A 21,668-nucleotide genomic window follows, 5' to 3' on the forward strand; every position below is an offset into this window, starting at 1 on the left:
GTGGCTACAGCTCCGATTCGACCCCTAGCCTGGGAACCTCCATATGCCGTGGGAGCGGCCCAAAGAAATAGCAAAAAAAGACTAAATAAATAAATAAATAAATAAAAATTAAAAAATAAAAAGAGTAAAAGGAGGAGTTCCCTGATGGCCCAGCAATTAAGGATCCAAGCATTGTCACTGCTGTGCTCGGGTTCAATCCCTGGCCCGGGAAATTCCACATGCCCTGGGCAAAACCAAAAAAAAAAGAATAAAATGTAAAGTAACAAAGTAACACATCTGGTGTAAATTCATCTTTTCTTAAAAAACTGCAAGTTTGTGTAGATAAAGTCTAGAAAAATAGATTCCAAATGTTATCAGTAGTTACCTTTGGTGAAAAGATCTGGATGATATTATTCTTTTTTTTTTTTTTCTGCCTTTGCTTTTCTGTATACTCTTATATTTCTCTGATGACCATATACATAAAATACTTAATGTCTTAAAGTAGAAAAAAACTTTTTAAAAAGCAGCTCTATGAATTGGGACAGAGGAGACACACTTGCTCAGCTTCCTGGCTTCAGCTGTGTGACCATGAGCAAGGGCCCTGCCCTCTCGGTGCCTCTTACCCCTCCTCTTTGGAAAAGGGTGACCAGTCTCCCTGCCCAGCTCACCTCCCAGGGTGCCTGGAGACAGCGGATCGGAAAGACTGAAATCCACGGCTGACAGGCAGACAGCAGTGGCTTTACCGGCCCCAGGGACATCTAGGAGACACCCCAAGGAAAGCTGGCCTCCACTGGGGGGCAACCAGTGTTAGTTGACTGAGTTCTGGGCAGGGGGGGGTGGGGAGGCAAGCTCTTACCCACCTCAGACACTGGCATCCTTCATTTCTTTGAAATGAAAAAATGAAAGGATAAACTTAAACAGTGGTTTCAAAACCACTCCTTTGGTTTTCTTTCTCTCTCTCTCTCTTTTTTTTTTTGGTTTGTTTGGTTTTCTGGGGGTTTTTTTTTTGTTTTTTTTGTGTTTTGTTTTTTTTTTTTTTTACTGTCCTGGTGGCATGAGGAAGTTCCCAAGCCAGGGATCGAACCTGCGCCACAGCAGTGACAACACACAATTCTTCAACCACTAGGACACCAGTGAACGCCTCTTTTGGTTTTCTTAAATGGCAGGATCCTTTGCACAAGTGAAACACAGATTTCCCCATTATGATTGAGTAGTTCTGGGAGTTCCCATCATGGCTCAGTGGAACGAATCCAACTGGGAACCATGAGGTTCGGGTTCAATCCCTGGCCTTGCCAATGGGTTAAGGATCCAGTGTTGCCATGAGCTGAGATGTAGGTCACAGATGCAGCTCCGATCCCGTGTTACTGTGGCTGTGGTGTAGGCTGGCAGCTGTAGCTCAAATTCGACCCCTCGCCTGGGAACCTCCATATGCTGTGAGCATGGCCCTAAAAAACAAAACAAAACAAAACAAATAAAAAGGAGTAGTTCTGTTCCTAAAAATCAGGCATTTTGTGCAAAAAGAGTCAACCTGGAGTCTGTTTTCCATGATTTTAAGTGGGGAAAATTCTAAAGCATCATGTGTCAACTCTAAACTTCCCTACTAATTTCCTAAAATGTAACTAACACAGAGTATCACTCTCCATATAATAAATCGACTATCATGATAATAAATAAACCATGATAATACGTTATCACGACATAAACTCTCATGATGGGAGGTCCAATGCTTAAAACCTCCCCGCCTGACCACCAACGCATCACTAACAGCCAGCAACTGCTGTTCCCGCGTGTGGCAGCGCAAGCCTGGGCCACTCTCTCAGCGTGTTCCGACACGCCAGCCCCCGCTGACCCTGGCTCCCTTTGCAAACCGTCTCCACGTGATTCTGACAGTCTACCAACTGCATCCGGAACTCACGAGACTATTCCCACGCATGATTCTGTTAGCAATGTTGTGCCAAGTTGTGGGGACAGAGATATGATGTTTCACGGGCACAATGTTAGCTGGAAAAGGAGTTTGGAGGCATGAACCTTTTAGGAAGTTGGGGTTTCCTAACCTGAGAGGCCTTCACACTAGGAGAACGTCAGTGAGGAAGTCATTCTGTAGGGCAGGCGCTATGAAAACCAGGGTACCCTGGAATTCCTCTGAAAGTGATGCTGAGTTGGGAAGGTGAAGCTTGAAGCAGCATCCACACCTCAACATATGAGACTGCTAATGGAGACTGGGAGCTATTTAAGGGCCCCCTTCTTTAGTGCTGCCATTAAAGGAATCCCCATGTAGCACCTGCAGCAACGACAGTAACAATGCCACCGCGACAAAATAGCCCATACTCACCCAGCTCCAGCATGTGCCAGCTACTTTCCCCATGCATGTATCATGAATGGACTCACTGAATCCCCGGAAGAATGCTACGAGCCAAGTACTATTATCATCTCCATCTTACAGATGGGGAAACCGAGGCTCGGGGAGGTCAAGGACATGCCTAGGGCTGTCCACACAGAGCTGGGATTCGAGGCCAGGCAGTAGAGTTTCAGAGCTCCTTCCTGCTCCCAACCACTGCCTCCGGCCCCCAAAGTGGGGAGGCTCTGCAGAGACAGGTGGGCAGGACACCCAGAGCCCCCCAGCTTCGCTTTCACGCCTAGTCCTTGTACTCAAAGCAGATGCCAAGAAAGAGCTAAGGTGCTCAGGACCAGGCAGAGTCCAGGCCACTAGACCGTGGGGTCCGGGGGCGGGGGGCACCCTTACCCACAGCTTCCCATCATAGTAATAGGCTCCCAGCAGCTTCACGATGTAGGGGTGGTCACAGGTGGCCAGGATCTCAATCTCCACGATGTAGTCCTCCAGCTCCTCCTCGCTCTTGGTCTCAATCACTTTGGCGGCAGCCAAGGCACCCGTCTCCTTGTTCTTGGCCTGCAAAGCAGAGACAGGAGCGGTCAGCAGGCAGGGTGGGCAGGAAGCTGACCCCCGGAGGTCAGCTCAGAGAGGCCCACGTGAGTGGGAAACGGAGGCCAGATGTCCACATGCGGATGAGAGGCTGAAGCAGGAGGGACGCTCTTCGCAACAATGGCCAGGGCTCGCTCCTCACGCCAGCACATGGGGCATGCGTGAGAAACAGTGTTCTGTGGTTAACAATAAAAAGTTTTTAAGTACAACAGAGCCTCACTATCAGACACACAAAAATGCAAGAACAGCAAAGAACTACAAAAAACAACACGGAAGGACTGTTGAGTTTTTCAGTAAAATGTCCAAGTCACGGAACAATAAAAGTGGCATGATGCATTTTATATTAAAAAATGGGGGAGTTCCCGTTGTGGCTCAGCAATAACAGTAGTATCTGACTAATATCCATGAGGATGTGGGCTTGATCTCGGGCCTTGCTCAGTGGGTTAAGGAACCAGTGTTGCCGTTGCCATGAGCTGTAGTGTCAATCACAGACTCAGCTCATATCCAGCATTGCTGTGGCTGTGGCACAGGCCGGCGGGTGCAGCTGCAACTCAACTCCTACCCTGGGAACTTCTATATGCTGTGAGTGTGCCCCTAAAAAGCAAAGGAAAAAAAAAAGGAAAACTACTCTTTCATAAACACATGTGAACATAAATGCATGGAAAACTCTAGAAAGATACCCCCTTAACAGTAGGCTAGGGAGAAGCCTGAAATGGACAGAGAATCAAAGAGATTTCACTCTCTCTGTACTGTTTAAAATGTTACTAGAGGGAGTTCTGTTGTGGCTCAGCAGTAACGAACCCAACTAGGATTCATAAGGACTCGGGCTTAATCCCTGCCCCAGCTCAGAGGGTTAAGGATCCGGCGTTGCTGTGAGCTGTGGTGTAGGTCACAAATGTGGCTCAGATCCAGCATTGCTGTGGCTGTGGTGTAGGCCAGAGGCTACAGCTCCGATTTAACCGCTAGCCTGGGAACTTCTATATGCCACAGGTGCGGCCTTAAAAGGACAAATTAACTAATTTAAAAAACCAAAATGTTACTAGAATGTTTCATGCATTTATTTGCATTATTTCACATACATGAAAAGTAAAATTAAAAGGATTTTCGGTGCCCACCAATTACAGTGGAAAGTGGCTCATAGGTGCATGTCACCTGGTGGCAACAAAGTTTCTTATTTGATGAAAAAGAGAGTTAGAGGAGTTCCCTTGAGGCTCAGCAGGCTAAAGACCCAGTGTTGTCACTGTTGTGGCTCGGCTCGCTGCCGTGGCAAGGGTTCAGTCCCTGGCCTGGGAACTTCCTTATGCCACAGGTGCAGCCCCCACAAAAAAACAAAGAGAGTGAGAAAACTTTACAACTACAAGGATGGCTATAATTTTTTTAAAAACAGAAAATAAAGGTTGATGAGGATGTAGAAAAATCGGTACATTTGTACATTGCTGCTGGGCATGTAAAATGGTGCAGCCACCATGGAAAACAGTGTGGCGGTTTCCCAAAAGCCTAAACATAGAACTACCACATGGCCCGGCAGTTCCACTCCTGGGTATAGTTTCAAAAGAACTGCAAGCAGTATCTGTACACTAAAGTTCAAGGAGCGCTCGTCACCGGCCAAAAGGTAGAAAAAGTGTCCATCAGCAGATGAATGGATAAGCAAAAGAGGGTACGGTCCATCCTCCCACCTCCTTGGGCTCCGCATCCTCAGAGTCAACCAATGGCAGATCAAAAAGTATTCAGAGGAGTTCCCGTCGTGGCGCAGTGGTTAACGAATCCGACTAGGAACCATGAGGTTGCAGGTTCGGTCCCTGCCCTTGCTCAGTGGGTTAACGATCCGGCGTTGCCGTGAGCTGTGGTGTAGGTTGCAGACGCGGCTTGGATCCCGCGTTGCTGTGGCTCTGGCATAGGCTGGCGGCTACAGCTCCGATTAGACCCCTAGCCTGGGAAACTCCATATGCCGCAGGAGCGGCCCAAGAAATGGCAAAAAGACAAAAAAAAGTATTCAGAAAAAAAAAACAAAAATCCAGAGAGTTCCCAAAAGCAATGCTTGAATTGGCCAAGGACCCAGCAACTACTATTTACACTGCATTTACATTAATTTAGGTACCATAAGTAACCCAGAAATGACTTCAAATACATAGAAGAATAGCACAGGGAACTATATTCAATACCTCATAATAACCTGTGATGGAAACGAATATTTAAAAGACTATATAGCTATAGATAGATGTGTATAACTGAATCACTTTGCTGTACTCCAGAAACTAGCACAACACTGCCAATCGACTCCACTTCAATAAAAATAAAGCATACGGGAGGATGTGCCTGGGTGACATGCTAACACTCTGCCAATTTCTATGAGGGACTTGAGCATCCTGGGATTTTGATATCTCCAGGGGACCCTGGAAACAATTCCCCTAAGACACCAAGGGCCAACTGTATATATAGTCAGTGGAACATTATCCAAACTTAAGGAAGGAAATTCTGGAATTCCTGCTGTGGTGCAGTGAATTAAGGATCCGGCACTGCCTCAGCTATGGCGTAGGTCACAGCTCTGGCTCGGATGCGATCCCCGGCCCCAGGAAATTCCATATACTGTGCGTGGGACCAAAAACATAAAAAAGGAAGGAAATCTGACAACATGCCACAGCGTGGATGAATCTGGAGCACATTAGCTAAGTGAAGTCAGTCAGTCACAAAAAGACAAATGAAGCAGGAGTTTCCTTGTGGCACAGCGGGTTAAGGATCCAGCATTGCCACAGCTGAGGCACAGGTTTCATCCCTGGCCCAGGAACTTCCACATGCTGCGAGCGCAGCGAAAAAAGACAGACAAGTGTTGTGTAATTCCACTTAAATGAGGTGTCTAGAGCAACCACATTCACAGAGACAGAGGCAGAACAGAGGCTACTGGGGGCTGGTTGCAGCAGGGATGGGGAGTTAGTATTGAATGGGCACAGGTGTCTGTTTGGGATGATGAAAAAGTTCTGGAAATGGCTAGTGGGGAAGGTTGCACAAACCCTGTGAACGTACTTAATGCCACTAAACTGCACACTTGGGATTCACTAAAATGGTCCATTTTGTGTTACGCATATTTCACCATGATTTTGAAAACAGAGCAAGACAGAAATAATCGTATGAGTAATGTGAGAAATTCCACCCACCCAGGAAAAGGGCGTGGAGCCTTCAGTGGCCCAGGGGGTCCCGTGAGCCCTGGAGGCCACTGCTGGGGGCACCCGCCCACCATGCTGCTCAGGGGGTCCCCATGTTGAAAAAGAGCTTGCTTTCCTGCAACACAGCCCTAAAAGCCAGACCCTTGTCTGGAGCCTTTGACCAGGAGCCTGGTGGAAACCACGGGACACCACTGGCCACTCGACGATTCTGCAACCTGATCTGCTGGAAACGCCAGTGGCCAAGTGGCTCCTGCATGCCCAGCACTCCATGGATGACAACAGGCATTCATGTCACCTCACGTGACATCCCATTCCACGGACTCAGAGGGGACAGGGCTGGAACCGAAATTTGAATCCAGGTCCCCTAACTTCCAAGATTCTCTGCACTTTCCACGACAAGGTCCCCCTGTCACCTCCAGAACTCAGAAGCCTCTGAGACTAGATGCCAACAGACAAGAGCACTCCCAGGCCAGCCCTGCACAGGGCACCCGTGATGCAGAGACACAGCAACCCTCCCCCTGGCCCCAAGGAGTTCAAGGGCCAGCTGGAGAGACTCACTTCTCTTCTGCCAGTGGCGAGACAGCATGCTTATGGGGCTGGTGGGTGGAAGCTGGGAGGGGGCGTCAAGCCCCACCAGGGAACCATCTGGAAGGGTGTGATGCCAAGAGGCAATTTTTAGACTCACTAGTAAATGTATTCCCAGTTTAGGTAAATGTTTCTGTTAACCAAGCTGCAAAGTCCCCAGATCCCACGCAGTGACAATTATGGTGTCACGTTTACCTCCGACCTACTCTGCATGTGCTAACTCAGTGATCAACTCAACCACCCGACCATGTACATGCATAAGTACCTCACATACAGATAGGGAGACTGAGGCAGAGTCCCAGAGACTTGGGGGACAAAGGTGACCTGGGATGTGGGCAGCCCTGCTCCTAAGTCTGCACTCTTGGTGACCACGTTGTCTGTAGAACCTTCCACATCTGACCCTGGAGCCCAGTCCAGAAAAGGGAAGAGAGAGAGAGAGAGAGAGAGAGAGAGAGAGTGTGTGTGTGTGTGTGTGTGTGTGTGTCGGGCCACACTCACAGCACATGGAAGTTCCCAGGCTAGGGGTCCAATTGGAGCTGTAGCTGCCAGTCTACACCACAACCACAGCATCGCCAGATCTGAGCCATGTCTGTGACCCACACCACAGCTCACGGCCATGCTAGATCCTTAACCCACAGAGCAAGGCCAGGGATCGAACCTATGTCTTCATGGATGCTAGTCAGATTCGTTTCCACTGAGCCACGACGGCAACTCCCCAGGAAAGGGAATTTCACGTGGGGCCGTTCCCTGTGATCAGTCCCTATCCTAGACTTCACCCTGCTCACTGGGCCCTCTCTCCTGAATTCAAGTTTCGAAAGCTTGTTCAGAATACCTTAGAACCTTGCAGATTAAGCAAACACGCTCTTGTTCCCTTTCTCCAGATCTCTCTCTTTTTTTTTTTTTTTTTTTGGCTACACCCACAGCCTATGGAAATTCCCAGGCCAGGGATCAAACCCAAACCACAACAGTGCCCCGAGTTGCAACAGGGACAATGCCAGATCCTTAACCTGCTGAGCCACCAGGGAACTCCTCTCACTCCTGACGTGCACACACACACACACACACACTCACACACACACAACTGATGATGTGCCTGCCCTTTCATTTATGGTAAAGCTGACTTTCTTCTGTCCCACTAGGGGACCATCACAATATCCTTTCACCCTGTACAGCACTCATGTTCCTGCTCCTCCTCCTCTCCAAACCCAGAACAGAAGTTAATGCCCACTCTGCTCTCTTACAGAGAAGACAGTAGAGGGCTTAACAGGTGGCCAGAGTGTGGGCCGAGGGACCAAGGCAAGCACCTGGCCCCCGGCCACAGCAGCACAAGGAGAGCTGAGCTGGGCAAAGGCCACCCTTCACGTATTCACCTTTCACCCCCGAGAGCTGGGGAAGCGGGCTCAGGCCCCCTTCCCCTGGGGTTCCTTAAAAGGGCTCTTTACTCCAGGAGGTAGAGACCGCCCAGGCGGCGCCAGTTTTCCAGGAAAGCATAAAACCTGTCTTGCCCTCCACCCTGAAAGGTAGCACTGACCAGGGGGCCAACATCAACACCAAGGAATGCCTGTTGCCCGGGACCTCGCTCAGATTTTGCAGAGACCCAGGGCCCGCCAGGAAAGGGCTGGTAGCAATTGGGGCACATAAAGTGACTTGCCCAAATTAAATTCGCTAAAGGTCTGGTTAAGGCAGCCATCCATCACCTGGAGGCCACAGAGAGCACAGCAATGGCTGATGGCAAAAACAGCAGACATTGTCCGAGCACTCACTCTGCCGGGACAGCTTGAATGAAACTTCTCACTCTATCCTCAAGGCAGCCCTCAGAGACAAAAATCAGCATTCCCAATTTAAGATGAGCAAACTGACATTCAGAGAGGGTTGGTGACTGTCTCAGATCACACAGCAAGTGGGAGGGTGAAGGCTGAATCCAAACTCAAGCTTGCCTGGCTCAAAGAGCCTGAGCTCCAATCCCTTCCCAGCACGCACTTCCTGGCCAGTGCCCAGTGTTCCCAGCTCCATCTCTCTTTGCTAAAGATAAGCGTCGACCACAGCCAATAGCGGTCACTTGCTGGCAGAATGCCTGGCAGCCGAGGAGGACTGCAGCTGCCAGGATTCAATCTGTCCACAAGCCATTACGGCAAGTGTTAGCCATCATGCCCATTTCCCAGATGAGCAGACTGAGGCACAGAAAGTCATCAGGACCCACTCAGGATTGTGAGCTGTGGCAGCCTCCATACTCCCAGTCCAGTGATCTCTTTACTACACTAGGCTGGTGGGAATCAACTTATTCCTCATTCATTCATTCAACCCCGTTATTCACAGAGTCCACATTATGTGTGAGGCATTTTTCTAGTGAACTGTTTCTGCCTTGAAGGAGAATCAGCAGGTTGGAATCATTGCCCTCCCACAACATAATTCACTCTCCCCTGATTTTTCTTCTGAGGAGCCAACCCATTCTCATTCGCAGTCCCCAGGCTGTAATGGGACTGACTCCACCACCATGTCTAGAAGCAGGTAGATGACTTACCTTGGCCAATCAGAACACTGCATTCCCTCGGGCCACAGTGACTGGTTCAAAGATAGACATGTGATCAAAGCCAAGCCAATGAAATGCAACCTCAAAACAACTGCTGCTCCAAGCCTCCTTTGCCACTAGCCTCTGGCACTGTCTGCCAGTCTTGGAGCCATTAGGCCTTCCTTCTTGCAAGGGGAGCCTGACAGAGAGACAAGCTCTGAAGCAGCTGAACCTAGAGAGGGTCTGAGAGGACATGCTTGGTCCCCTCAATTAATTTTTACAACAGAGTGGTATTATTATTGAGCCTCATTTTATATATAAAAGAAAATTGATGCTCAGAGAGGTGAAGTCACTTGCCGAAGGTCTCACAGCAGGTACGATAACAGGGCTGGAAGGTGAACAGGGGCCTGTGTGACTTCAAAGTCCAGGTTCCTGAGTGCTTTGCCAGAGGTGCCTGCAAGTTCTATCAATGTCCTCACAGGGCCTCAGTTTCCCTCTCTGTGCAGTAGGACAGAGGGAAAATGATAGCCAGACTCTCTGCAGGGTCTGATGTGAGGCCATCTCAGGGAGTAGGTGGGCCCTGGAAAGCTAAGGTGGGATCAGACAGGCAAGAAAGAACAAGTGGTTTCTGGCCCCTGACATGTCTCTCCTACCAGCCGAGGCAACACGGGGGCCAGGGGAGGACAGGGGTGCCCCCGCCCAGCCCTCCCCTGCTGGCCGGCAGTGACTAACGCCTCAGCCCACACCCCTGAAAGCAGACACACAGTGGCCACTTGTGTTCTCTGCCCGGGCACCTCTGCGGGAACAATCCTCCCCCTTGTGCAGCTCAGAGCCTGAAGGAGGTGGGAGCAACCCGCCCGGCAGAAGCCCTGCCTCACCCAAGGGGCCCAGTCAGCCCGGTCAGGGGCTGGGGGCTTCCTGAAAGTCAGCGGCCCAGCAGCGGCCAGCTGGGGACAGCCCCCAGGCTCTTCCCTCCCCACTGCAGGCTGGTCACCGTGTCTTCCCTCCACCTCCCTGGAAAGGGCTGATCTCACAGCAAGCAGGAACCAGAAAGAACATCAGCCGCCTCTCCTACACCCCAACTCGCAACCCCACCTGCGGATGGGGAAACTGAGTCCATGAAGGTCTGGCAGAGTCCGATCTGTGACAGCCGCCTTATCCCGAGAACCAAACCAGAGTAAATAGGAGCACAGAGCAGAAGGGCCTGGAAGGGCCTGTTCCTGGAGCACCGCTCACTTCAGGCCTGGGAGCTGGTGGGCCGCCTGGAAATGAATCCTAAAGCAGGGCAACAGGCAAACTGGCCAGCATTCACTTTCCGGCACAGAGTCACAACTCCAGTTCCCTCTGGAAACCGCCTCTCCTTCCATCTCAGTGCAAGGGATTCAGGGGGGCTGAGCCCATCTGGTCCCGCCACACAGCCCAGCCCAGCCACTCAGGCCTGGCCCTCTCAGTCACAGCCAGTGGCAGGACAGCAGGGTTGGGCCTGAGGGGTCTTTTGATCTGCTTTCGATTTCGTGCTGAAGTTATCAGGAGATACGTTCTTTTCTTTCTCTGGGGTCCTTAAACCGGTCGATTGGAAGGCTGGAGGGTCTTGAAGCCTATCTTGCCACCCCTTTCAAGAGCCTAACTGAGGATGAGGCCAAGATGAGGGCAGCTAAGAAAAGATCAGCCACAAATGGATGAGGGCAGATGCTGAGGGCTAGCGGACACCTGGAGCCAGCGGATCCTGAAGGCAATATCTGCCCTTAGGCTTTTCTAAGGGAGCCAACACACTCCCCCCACTCCTTTTTTTTTTTTCCTTTTTACAGCTGCACCTGCAGCACATGGGAGTTCCCAAGCTAGGGGTCGAATCAGAGCTGCAACTGCCAGCCTACACCACAGCCAGAGCAACACTGGATCCAAGCCGCGTCTGTGACTTACACTGCAGCTTGCAGCAACGCCAGATCCTTAACCCACTGAGCAAGGCCAGGGATCGAACCCATGTCCTCATGGATACCATGTTGGGTTCTTAACCCACTGAGCCACAACGGGACCTCCCAAACTCCCTTTTGGATGACTGTCATTTGCCACCAAAAAGGAAAGGAACTCCCCATCTCTGGGCGTGCTCCAGCAGAGAGCAGATGTCTATGGGAGTATTCCACCTGTGACATCCAGGTAACTGGGCCACCTTCACTCCCAAGAGCACCTTGACCCACACAGTGACCTTCACTGACTCATAATCTAGCATCAGGGACCCAGATGGGAGACATGGCTGCTAGCAGGCCCCAGGCAAACAGAAACTATGGGATTCTTCTGCCAAAAGACCCTTCCTCCAAGAAAGGGGGGCGAGATCATTTTACACTGGTTAAGAAAGAAAGGAAAAAGGACAACCTCCACTACCCAACGGGTGGCAAAATGGGTCAACCCATTACTGGCAAGAATATAAACAGATCCACTCTTGCATGAAGATGAAAATGGGCGATAGGTTTTCAGAGCCTTAAAAGTGCCTTTTAAAGCCCACTAGCCCTTATTCCTGAGAAGGCAAGGCCAGGAAATGATCCCAAAAAGGAACACAGAAGACACATACTGGGACCCAGTTCACATTAGGCCACAAAACTGGCAAAAACGGGGAGATAACCTAATGTTCAACTGTAGGACCATGGTTAAATTAACCTAGGGGGACATTAAGCAATGCTTTAAAATAATAAATAGGAAGATCATACAGTTCTGCAAAAAAATTAAGCCATAATAATAAGTACACAAAGCTGGAGGACAACATGGTAGCTAAGCTATCACTCTGGGACACCTGTGTGTGCCTCTGAACAGGGAGGTTGCTGAGACACAGCTTAAGGAATACAAGTGGTTTCTAAAGCTTATCTTCACCCAAGGATATCTGGCAATTATCCACAGGGGTGCCAGCAAGGACAGACTGGGGTTGGGGCACAGAAAGTGACTGCTTCATCCTAATCTTGCCTTAAATGTCTCCAGAGATACCTTGTCCAAAAGAGCAGCTACTAACCACATGTGGCTATTCAAATGACCTGAAATTAAATGAAATTTAAAATGTAGCTCCCTGGTTACACTAACCACATCGCAAGTGCTTAATAACCACATGCGGCTAGTGGCTGCCATACTGCCCAGGGCAGATACAGAACCATCTCATCACTGCAGAAAGTTCTAGCAAGCAGGCAGCTTTGCACTCAGGAAAGACATCCTCCACAGAGGTGAGGGAGCATCTGAAACTCACTCTGGTGTCCCAGATCCAGTCAGAAACATCGATTTCTTTTGGTGGGAAGAAACAAAGGACTTGAGTGTAAAGGGTGGGCAGAACCTTGGGCGGTGATGGTTTGCTCGTGAGGTCGCCTAGCAACCTGGCTGGGCAGCAGGCGAGAGGGAGAGCTCCCAGCTGACCTGTCAGATGAGCAGCCCGGGAGGGGGGGTCAGAGCCACAGAATGGAGCAGTCAAGGCAAAAGGTTGCTATTTTCCCCGTCCTCTTGATTGATCCTGGACGCCGTGCCAGGCATGTGTCAAGGGCGGTTCAGGCCGCTCGAACCAAGGAGGGGCTTGGTCTTTGCCCCTGCCTGAACACACTGAATCTGCATGGTGACCACCGTTATCGACCATGGGAAAGGCTTCAATTCCATTAAGGAAGGAGGGAAGCTGGCCCCAGAGGAAAGCAGGGTCACAGCGGGACGGGCTCCGTGCAGGGGAAGGACCCAACATCAGCTCAAGCTGGGGGGCCTGAGGGCTGCGGACAGAGCCAGGATGGGCGGCCGCGTGGCCCTGGGCTCAGATCCTGGCCCCACCCCGGCTGGCAGGCACGCCTGGGGGTGGAGTGGAGCATATGCACCACAGCCGGGAGGCTCATGGGCTCAGAGGAAAAAGTCCTGAGAGGCCTCCTATGGTCTCTGGAGATAGGATAAGGGGCAGCCCGCCTTTAGCCGGTATGAGTCCATGAAGGATGCAAGGACTGCCGCCTCCTCCTACTGAAGAGGTCCAGGCAGAGAAGGGGACTTGTCCCAGGTCACACAGCTAGCAAGTGGCCGCTAGGACTCGACTGAGGCCTGGCTCGCTGTCTAGGGCTCTTTCCCTCCAGAGTAAAATCTCCAGAGGCTCCCGGCCAGCTGGGTGTGTGCCAGCCCCCCTCCCCCACCACTCCCTCCACTGCCTTCAACCAGAAACCTCATAGGGTGGACCCGCGATGGCCCCCTGCTGCTGACACAAGAACCTCCCTGGCCTGGCACTCCTGGCCCCTTCCGCTTTTCCAGGACCCCACTGCTCCCCTGCGGTCACCACCTCTAAGCAGGTGCTTCTCTGCTTCCTACCTCCATGCCTCTTCATGTCCCCTCCTCCACCTGGAGTGCCTTCCCCCCAGGTTTAAGCACCCCACAAAGGTGAACTCCACCACAGCCTGCTCTGGGAAATGCTCCCAGAACCCCCGCCCACCTCCTGTGCCAGAACCTCCTCACACCTTATTAGAGCTTTCATCACAGACCACCTAGTGCCACAGTCAGGTGTGCTCACACATTCCCTCTCTCAGAGCTGGCTCTGAGCTGGCTCTGAGCTCTGATTCACCTTGTTCTACCCCATAGAGCCGGGAACAGAATAGCCAGTGGGTGGATGGGGAGCGTGCCGGGTGGGTAAACGGAAGATAGGAGGATGGCTGGGCTAATGGGCAGATGGGGGAGTGGATACATGAGGGTGGGCGGGTATCAGCGCTGTTTGTCTAGATGGATGGATGGATGGGAGGGTATATGGAGGATGGATGTGTGGGAAGATGGATGGATAGATGGTTAGATGGATGGGAAGATGGGTAAATGGGCTGGCTGGCTGGATGGATGGGTGGAAGGATGGATGGATGGATGGACAGGTGGATGGGAGGGTATATGGAGGATGGATGTGTGGGAGGATGGATGGACAGATGGGTAGATGGATGGGAAGATGGATAAATGGGTTGATGGATGGATGGGTGGATCGACAGGAGTGAGTAGAAGGATGAACAGGCAGCTGGGTGGACAGATGGATGTGAGAGAGGGATAAAGGAATGAAAGGTATGTTAGAGAGCGGACAATCCTCAAGTCTCCCTTTTTCTCAAAAGGCACTGGAGCCTACCTAGTTACTGGCCTCTGTAGTACCAGCTTCTCTTCTTCCCTCTATACTACAGCCATTAAAGTGATTTTTACAGGTACCTACCCTATTCCAGCCAATATCCCCATCTTGGCAAACTTAGAAATGGGCACATTTCTATCAAGTGATTACTAGCAGCAACAGACCTAGGTTCAAATGTCGACTCTACTTACCAGCTAGGTGCCCTTGGGGAAGCCAGGAAACTAGACTTTAGCTTCCTGATGGAGACATGGATAATTCCAGTGACACATGAGAAAGCTTATAAGTCGCCATGGGTTGATACTGCCCTCACTTGGGACTGTGTATTTTTGGTTTTAAAAAGCCTAAAACCGGGAGTTCCCGTGTGGCCCAGGGGGTTAAGGATCCTGCGATGTTATTGTAATGGCTCAGGTCACTGCTGTGGCATGGGTTTGAACCCTAGCCCGGGAACGTCCACATGCTGCAGGTGTGGCCAAAAAAGGAAAAGCCTAAAACCATGTTTATCTTGTTCACCTATGTATCTACTACTCTACCTGGCCAATCGCATGAATTCAGAAAGTATTTTACAATAATGGATGGACGGATACATGCATGAATTAGTGTTTGTATCTCCTTGGAAACAGAGAAATGAAGCCCTCCACACAAGAGAAGAGAGGAAAGTGACAAGTCGTCCATTTTCTTCTTAACACTCTTAGTTTTTTTTTTTTTTTTTGTCTTTTTGCCATTTCTTGGGCTGCTTCCGCAGCATATGGAAGTTCCCAGGCTAGGGGTCTAATCGGAGCTGTAGCAACGCGGGATCCACAGCAATGTGAGATCCGAGCCGCGTCTGCAACATACACCACAGCTCATGGCAAAGCAGGATCCTTAACCCACTTAGCAAGGCCAGGGATCGAACCTGCAACCTTGTGGTTCTTAGTCGGATTCGTTAACCACTGAGCCACAATGGGAACGTCAACACACTTAGATTCTTGAGTCTAATCTATTGTCTAATTTTGGAAGACGGGCCCTCTTTCCCTTGGAGAAGCCAAAGGATTTGACTGGGCCAGGACGTACACAGTTAATCAGAGAAACCACTTCCTGATCAATAGTCGCCGGGACCAAGTTTCAGCTCAGTGACAAACGAGATGGCTGAGTTTCAGGACAAGTGGCACTTAAGGATGGCAAAGATTATGAAGCACAAAAGCGGAGGAGTGGCACAGCTTCCAAAGACTGGGCATCTCACACTCTCCCCCTTGGGGAGGAGAAGCCTGGCGAGCCATTCTGGCACAAGCAGGGAAATGCCAAGCCTCAAAATCCTTCCGGGCCGGCCAATAAAAAAACTAAAACCCAAACAAGATTGGCCCCAAAGATACCACGTCATGGCCTTGGCCAAAAACCCGGACAACCTGTCCAACTTGGCTGGGGATGTGGGAGCTTTCAGATCTCAGCTCTGCAAAAGCGATGGGGAAATCCAACCCCACGTATCACTGATCAAGGAGGTGGGGCAGGTGACCTGGGCTCTGCTCCTCCCTCTGCCAGGCTCCCTCTGCCCAGAGGACTGGGTGCTGCGTCTCGGGGCGGGGGTGGGGGGAGATAGGGACAGACTGGGATCGACAGCACAGGGAAGGGAGAGATGGAAGCACCTTTATCCAGGCCCGCCCTTCTCCCTGCACCACCCAAGGAGGCCCCTTTAAGCCTCACCTCACTCAATCTTCACCCCACGATGGAGGCTCACGTACGTACTCTTTTCAACCCTATTTTCCGGTCAGTCTCAGAATCTCAGAAAAGTCAAGGTTGCCCTGTGTTTTCAATCAACAGTACTTTTTGTGCTTTGTTTTGTTTTGTTTGGCTGCACCTTTGGTGTAAGGAAATTCCCAGGCCAGGGACTGCACTTCAACTGCAGCTGCAACCTACACTGCAGCTGAGGCAACGCCAGATCCTTTAACCCACTGCGCTGGGCCCAGAGATCGAACCCATGGCTCCTCAGTGACCCAAGCTGCTGTGGTGGGATTCTTAACCCCCTGCTCCACAGGGGGAACTCTTTGTGCTGTTTTTTATTATTCTAAAAGCATTACGGGAGTTCCTGCTGTGGTAGAGCGGAAATGAATCTGAATGGGCACCATGAGGTTGTGGGTTTGATTCCTGACCTTGCTCAGCGGGTTAAGGATCTGGCATTGCCGTGAGCTGTGGTGTAGGTCACAGACGTGGCTCGGATCTGGCATCGCTGTGGCTGTCGCGTAGGCCAGCAGCTATAGCTCCAACTAGACCCCTAGCCTGGGAACCTCCATTTGCTGCGGGTATGGCCCTAAAAAGCAAAAAATAAATAAATAAATAAATAAATAAATAAATAAAGCATTACGTACCCATTAGAGAGCATCTTCAAAATATAATGGTACAAAGAAGAAAAGCCAATGAGGCATCACCGCAGAGATAACAGCCTTCAGCCTCCCGGAGCGCCCCCTCCCAGGATTCCATGGTGCGGATGCACCAGCTCCATCTGGCAAGCCCACCCGAACACTTCCCAGCTGTGTGACCCCAGGGGACTGATGTGACCTCTCTGGCCCTGACTTTCCTGCGTGGTACATAAAGATAATAGCAGTTCCCGCCTCTCAGGCCATGGTGAGCATTCAGTGATGTGTCAAAGATGCTCAGAGCAGGGCTGGGTGGTAGTGAGTGCCCCAAAATTGTTCTCTTATGCTTGTCTCTCTCTCTCTCTCCCTCCTTGCAGACCTTATAAAAATGGGAACCAACTGTACACTGACTTGTCATTTTCCTTTTTACTCAGCAACATGGCACCAACAGTCCTGATCACAAAACACTCTTCCACGGCACCCCCTCCACCCACCGCAGACGGAATGATGGGTCCACCATGGATCTAAGCAATCCCTGTCCCCAGGCTCTCTAGCCTGGTCACAGCATGCTGTGTCCAAAAGCCTGATACCTGATTTACACTTTGCCAGACAGGTATCCAAGTGGCAGGGCCAGGCCATGTCTCGGGTCACACAGATGGGTACCCTAGAGAGCACGGAGATGGGAGAGCAAGCCCAGGTCGGTTCCGCTGTGTCCCGCTTATGTGCCCTGGGAAGCTGGCCTCATAAGACTGCAGGTGTAAAGACCCTTTGGTCCTGCTTGCGAGAGGCACGGTTTTAGCCCCATTTTTCAGAAAAGGAAATGGAGGCTCAGAGGGTGACATGACTTGCCCAAGATCACTCAGCAAAGACAATGGCTTTGCTGGTTCTTGTGGGATGAAGAGGGTCACCAAGTCTGGAGCCCCCCAGGAGGGCGCTTGGGGGAGAAGTGGGGTGATTCGGGGTCTCCTGTACCTTGCTGGCCTGGCAGGAAGTCCTGCCGACAGATCAGAGGCTCGGGAGATGGGGAACAGAGGCTGGCACTGGGGCCTAGGGCTCCAGCTCCTTCGTGAATGAAGGCATCCAGTCACCCCTCCTCGGCCCCAGCGATGACACCTGTCATCTCAAAGCGGGGGTGGGGGTGTTGAGGGCACTCGAGGGAAAAGGAGGCTTGAGAAAGAGCTAGGCCTCCCCAGCCTGGCACCAGAGCCCACCAAGATGCAAATCAAAGGTAGAAAGAATCTCAAAGCCAGAGAGGCATGCCAGCTCTGACAGGGTCATTCCCCAGGGTGACAAAGCCAGCTTTGTGGCAACCACCTCCGAGGGCCAAGAACGGGGCCTGGGCTGCCAGGCAAGACAGGCTGGAGCTTTCCAGGAAGGAGGGCAAAGGGGAGGGAGGCAGCAGTGCTGGCTTCTCCCTCCAGGCCGTGAATGCTGCTCTTCTGGCCACCCAGGGAGGCCTGGGTTACCCTGGACATACAGGGCGGGCTCGGAGCTCGCTGGACAGAGGCTTTTTTTTTTTGGTCTTTTTAGTGTCTTACCCTTGGCATATGGCGGTTCCCAGGCTAGGGGTCGAATCAGAGCTGTTACCATTGGCCTACACCACAGCCACAGCAACGCCAGATCCTTAACCCACTGAGCAAGGCCAGGGATTGAACCTGCATCCTCTTGGATGCTACTCAGATGCGTTTCCACTGAGCCACGATGGGAACTCCTGAACGGAGGCTTCTTTATTGTCACTGACTCGTGTTCATTCTCATAACGCAGCAGTAAAGCTTTAGGCGGAACCCTCAGGCTCCACACACCAGCGTCTACCCAGGAGCAGCCTCCAGGGTAACAAGCAAGGGGATGGAGCAGGGGCCTCGAGGGAGCCTGCCCCTCTCGATCCTCAGGAAGCTGGACAATCTAGCCCAGGCACAGAAAAATCATCATCACAATGATAAAACCAGTGCATTTGCTTCCCCTTCCTCCATGCTGGCCACCTGTCTCAATCTTCACAAAAGAGGGAAGCACTATTTTGATCCTTTGGAGGTGGGGGGGCACATGCACAGCATGGGGAAGTTCCTGGGTCAGGGAGTGAACCTGCGCTACAGCAGTGAGCTGAGCTACAACAATGACAATCAGATCCTCAACTTGTTGAGCCACACAGAAACTCCCTATTGTGATTCTTATTTGGTACCTCTAGATACTAAGCCTCAGAGAGGGGAGGTGACTTTTCCAAGGTCATGCAGCGAGCAGGCAGCGAAGCTAGGAGAGAGCTTAGAACTGAACTCAGTGTCTGCGCCTCCCACCACGCTGGCCTCCCTAGAGACAGAGGCGGGGACCTGGGTCTGGCATTTACTATTCATCATTCATTCATTCAGCAGATATTACCCGGGTATCTACCGCATACTTGTGATCCACAGAAGATGCATTGCTCCCTGCTCTCCAGGACCTTACATCCTCCAGAGAGGAAAGGAAATGAACAAGGAGACGCACAAGAAAATCCCAGGTTGTGACAGGAGCTCTGAAGGAAATCAGCAGGGAGCTGTCACTGTGTCAGCAGATGAGAAGGAGCCAGCTAGGCCGTCATGGGAAGAGAGTGACAGGGACAGGCAACAGCAAGTGCAAAGGTCCTGGGGCAGAAAAGGCGGTGCTTCCTTCAACTCCTTTCAGTGGCCCCTCGGCCTCCTTAGACTTGGAGGCTGATAATGTTAACTCTTAGTCAACAGCTTAGTGGTTCAGGCCGGGCCCCACCCCCTCCCCGCTCTTGAGTCACAGGGCCTGAATTCTGGTTCTGGTACCGCCTGTTGGGGTGGGGGGAGGAGAAATACGCTCCAGGAGAAGGAAGAGAAAAAGTGTTGCAAAGGGGAAAGCAGAGAGAAAGGGGAAGAGAAGGACGAGCAAGCGCCAGGAGGGCGGGACAGGGGTGGAAGGAGGAAGCTCTTTGGCATATATCCCTCCCGGCCCAGAGCCCTCAGCCCACAGGAGTGCTCAGCGCCTCAGGATGCTGCGGCACCAGCAGCCCCACACCTACCAGGGCCCAGGAGCACCCAGTTTCCCCACCCTTCCCCCTGCTACTTCCTTTGCTAGCCCTGCCAGTCACCACTGTCATCACTTCCTCCACGTTCGAGGCCACCACTGCCATCGCGGGGCTCAGATCCAGCTGAGGCTGAGGTGAAGCCCCAAGAAGGGTCACATTCCTGGGCTCGTAAAGGCCAAGGCCACAAGAGACACCACACTGAAGGGACCCTGGGCCCTGGGTCTTCCTCTCCATACAGTACAGCAGAAAAGGCACAGGCTCCTGGCCAGACTAATCGGGGTTTAGTCCCAACCAGGCCACAGAAGAGCTGTGTCATGCTGAGCAAGTCACTGTCCCTCTCTGAGCCTCTGCTTCATCAGGTGAGGATATTAACCCCTGCCTTGCAAGGGGCCAGTAGAAGACCAAACGATGGACAGATAAGAAGAGAGCAGCTCCCCACTCATTACCTCGGAACCCACGGTGCCTGGCGCACAGGACATGTTCAAGCGATCATGCTAATGGCTAACACCTATGTCAGCTTTGCCGTCGTCCTGGACCAGGTGGTTGATGTGGGTTATTTCGCACTCCAACAAGCCTATGGAGCAGCACCATTCCTATCGCCATTCTGCCTCTAAAGAAACCAAGGGCCAGGTAAGTACCTTTCTCAGGCTCATACAACCTACAAGAGGGAGGGCCAGGGTGTCTTTTTTTGTTCCTTTTCTTTTTTAGGGCCGCACCCACGGCATATGGAAATTTCCAGGCTAGGGGTCAGATTGGAGCTGCACCTGCCGGCCTATGCCAAGCCATAGCAACGCCAGATCCGAGCCACATCTGTGCCCTACGCTGCAGCTCACAGCAACGAGCAACGTGGGATCCTTAACCCATGGATGGAGCCAGGGATCCTGCATCCTCATGGACACTATGTTGGGTTCTTTTTTTTTTTTTTGTCTTTTTGTCTTTTTCCCCTTTTCTAGAGCCACACCCACGGCAAATGGAGGTTCCCAGACCAGGGGTCTAATCGGAGCTACAGCTGCTGGTCTACACCACAGCCACAGCAACGCCAGATCCGAGCCACATCTGCGACCTACACCACTGCTCACGGCAATGCCAGATCCTTAACCCACTGAGCCAGGCCAGGGATCGAACCCACAACCTCATGGTTCCTAGTCGGATTCGTTAACCACTGAGCTATAACGGAAACTCCTATGGTGGGTTCTTAACCCGCTGAGCCACTATGGGAACTCCCAGAAAGGCCAGGGTTTAACTCCAGGAACACCCCGATATTCTCGATCCATCTCCAGCCCCTGGAAAGTGTGAACTTTCCTTCCCACCTCACTCTCTCTGCTCTCTTTCCTTGCAGAGTCCAGGCCTAGCTCTCTAGAATCCTCTGTGCCTCCCACCCACGTATGACATCTCCTTCTCGGGCTGGTCGCCTTCCATCAGTCCGTTCCCCTCCCTGGGCTCTGTCTTGGGCTCCAACCACGACTCTGGCCTTCCCTCCCACCCCTACCAGCTCCAGCCACAGGGCCGCTCTGTCCCAGCCTTCACTCATCAATGGCTGCCTTGGCCTTGAGCAGCCAGGACACCTGGCTCTGGCATCCCCCACTTGTGTGGGCAAACTACCCCCATCCGGTGACCAGCCAAAGATCACTCTTCTCTCACACCACATGAGTTCAGGCCCTGGGGTAGGCAGGATGGTAACTGAACTCAAAATCGTCACATATAAATTCCCCAGGTTGGGGAGTTCCTACTGTGGCTCGGCTGGTAAAGAACCCAACTAGTATCCATGAGGATGCAGGTTCAATCCCTGGCCCTGCTCAGTGGGTTAAGGCTCTGGAGCTGCCGTGAGCTGTGGCATAGGTCACGGATGTGGCTCGGATCCCACATTGCTGTGGCTATAGCTGTGGCATAGGCTGTAGCTTCAATTCAACCCCTAGCCTGGGAACTTCATATCCTACTGCTGTAGCTGTAAAAATAAACAAAAAAACAAACAAACAAATTCCTCAACTCGGCACTCAAGGCTCTCTTGAGTTAGCCCCCACTTACTATTCCATAATCTGGTCCCAGTGGACAGCCTCA

At 51.7% G+C, this 21,668-nt stretch overlaps 1 protein-coding gene across 5 annotated transcripts in view; it reads right to left on the minus strand.

Moving 5' to 3' along the window:
* Positions 1 to 21,668, minus strand: part of STK10 (serine/threonine kinase 10) — a 133,928-nt gene that overhangs the window by 103,858 nt on the left and 8,402 nt on the right. For all 5 annotated transcript variants that reach the window (XM_047787213.1, XM_047787303.1, XM_047787394.1 and 2 more), the window contains exon 2: positions 2,723 to 2,887. In XM_047787213.1, the coding sequence (XP_047643169.1) occupies positions 2,723 to 2,887 (165 nt within the window). The remainder of the gene's footprint in view (positions 1 to 2,722; positions 2,888 to 21,668) is intronic.

This window comes from Phacochoerus africanus, chromosome 1 (assembly GCF_016906955.1).
Source record: "Phacochoerus africanus isolate WHEZ1 chromosome 1, ROS_Pafr_v1, whole genome shotgun sequence".
Taxonomy (NCBI): Eukaryota; Metazoa; Chordata; class Mammalia; order Artiodactyla; family Suidae; genus Phacochoerus; species Phacochoerus africanus.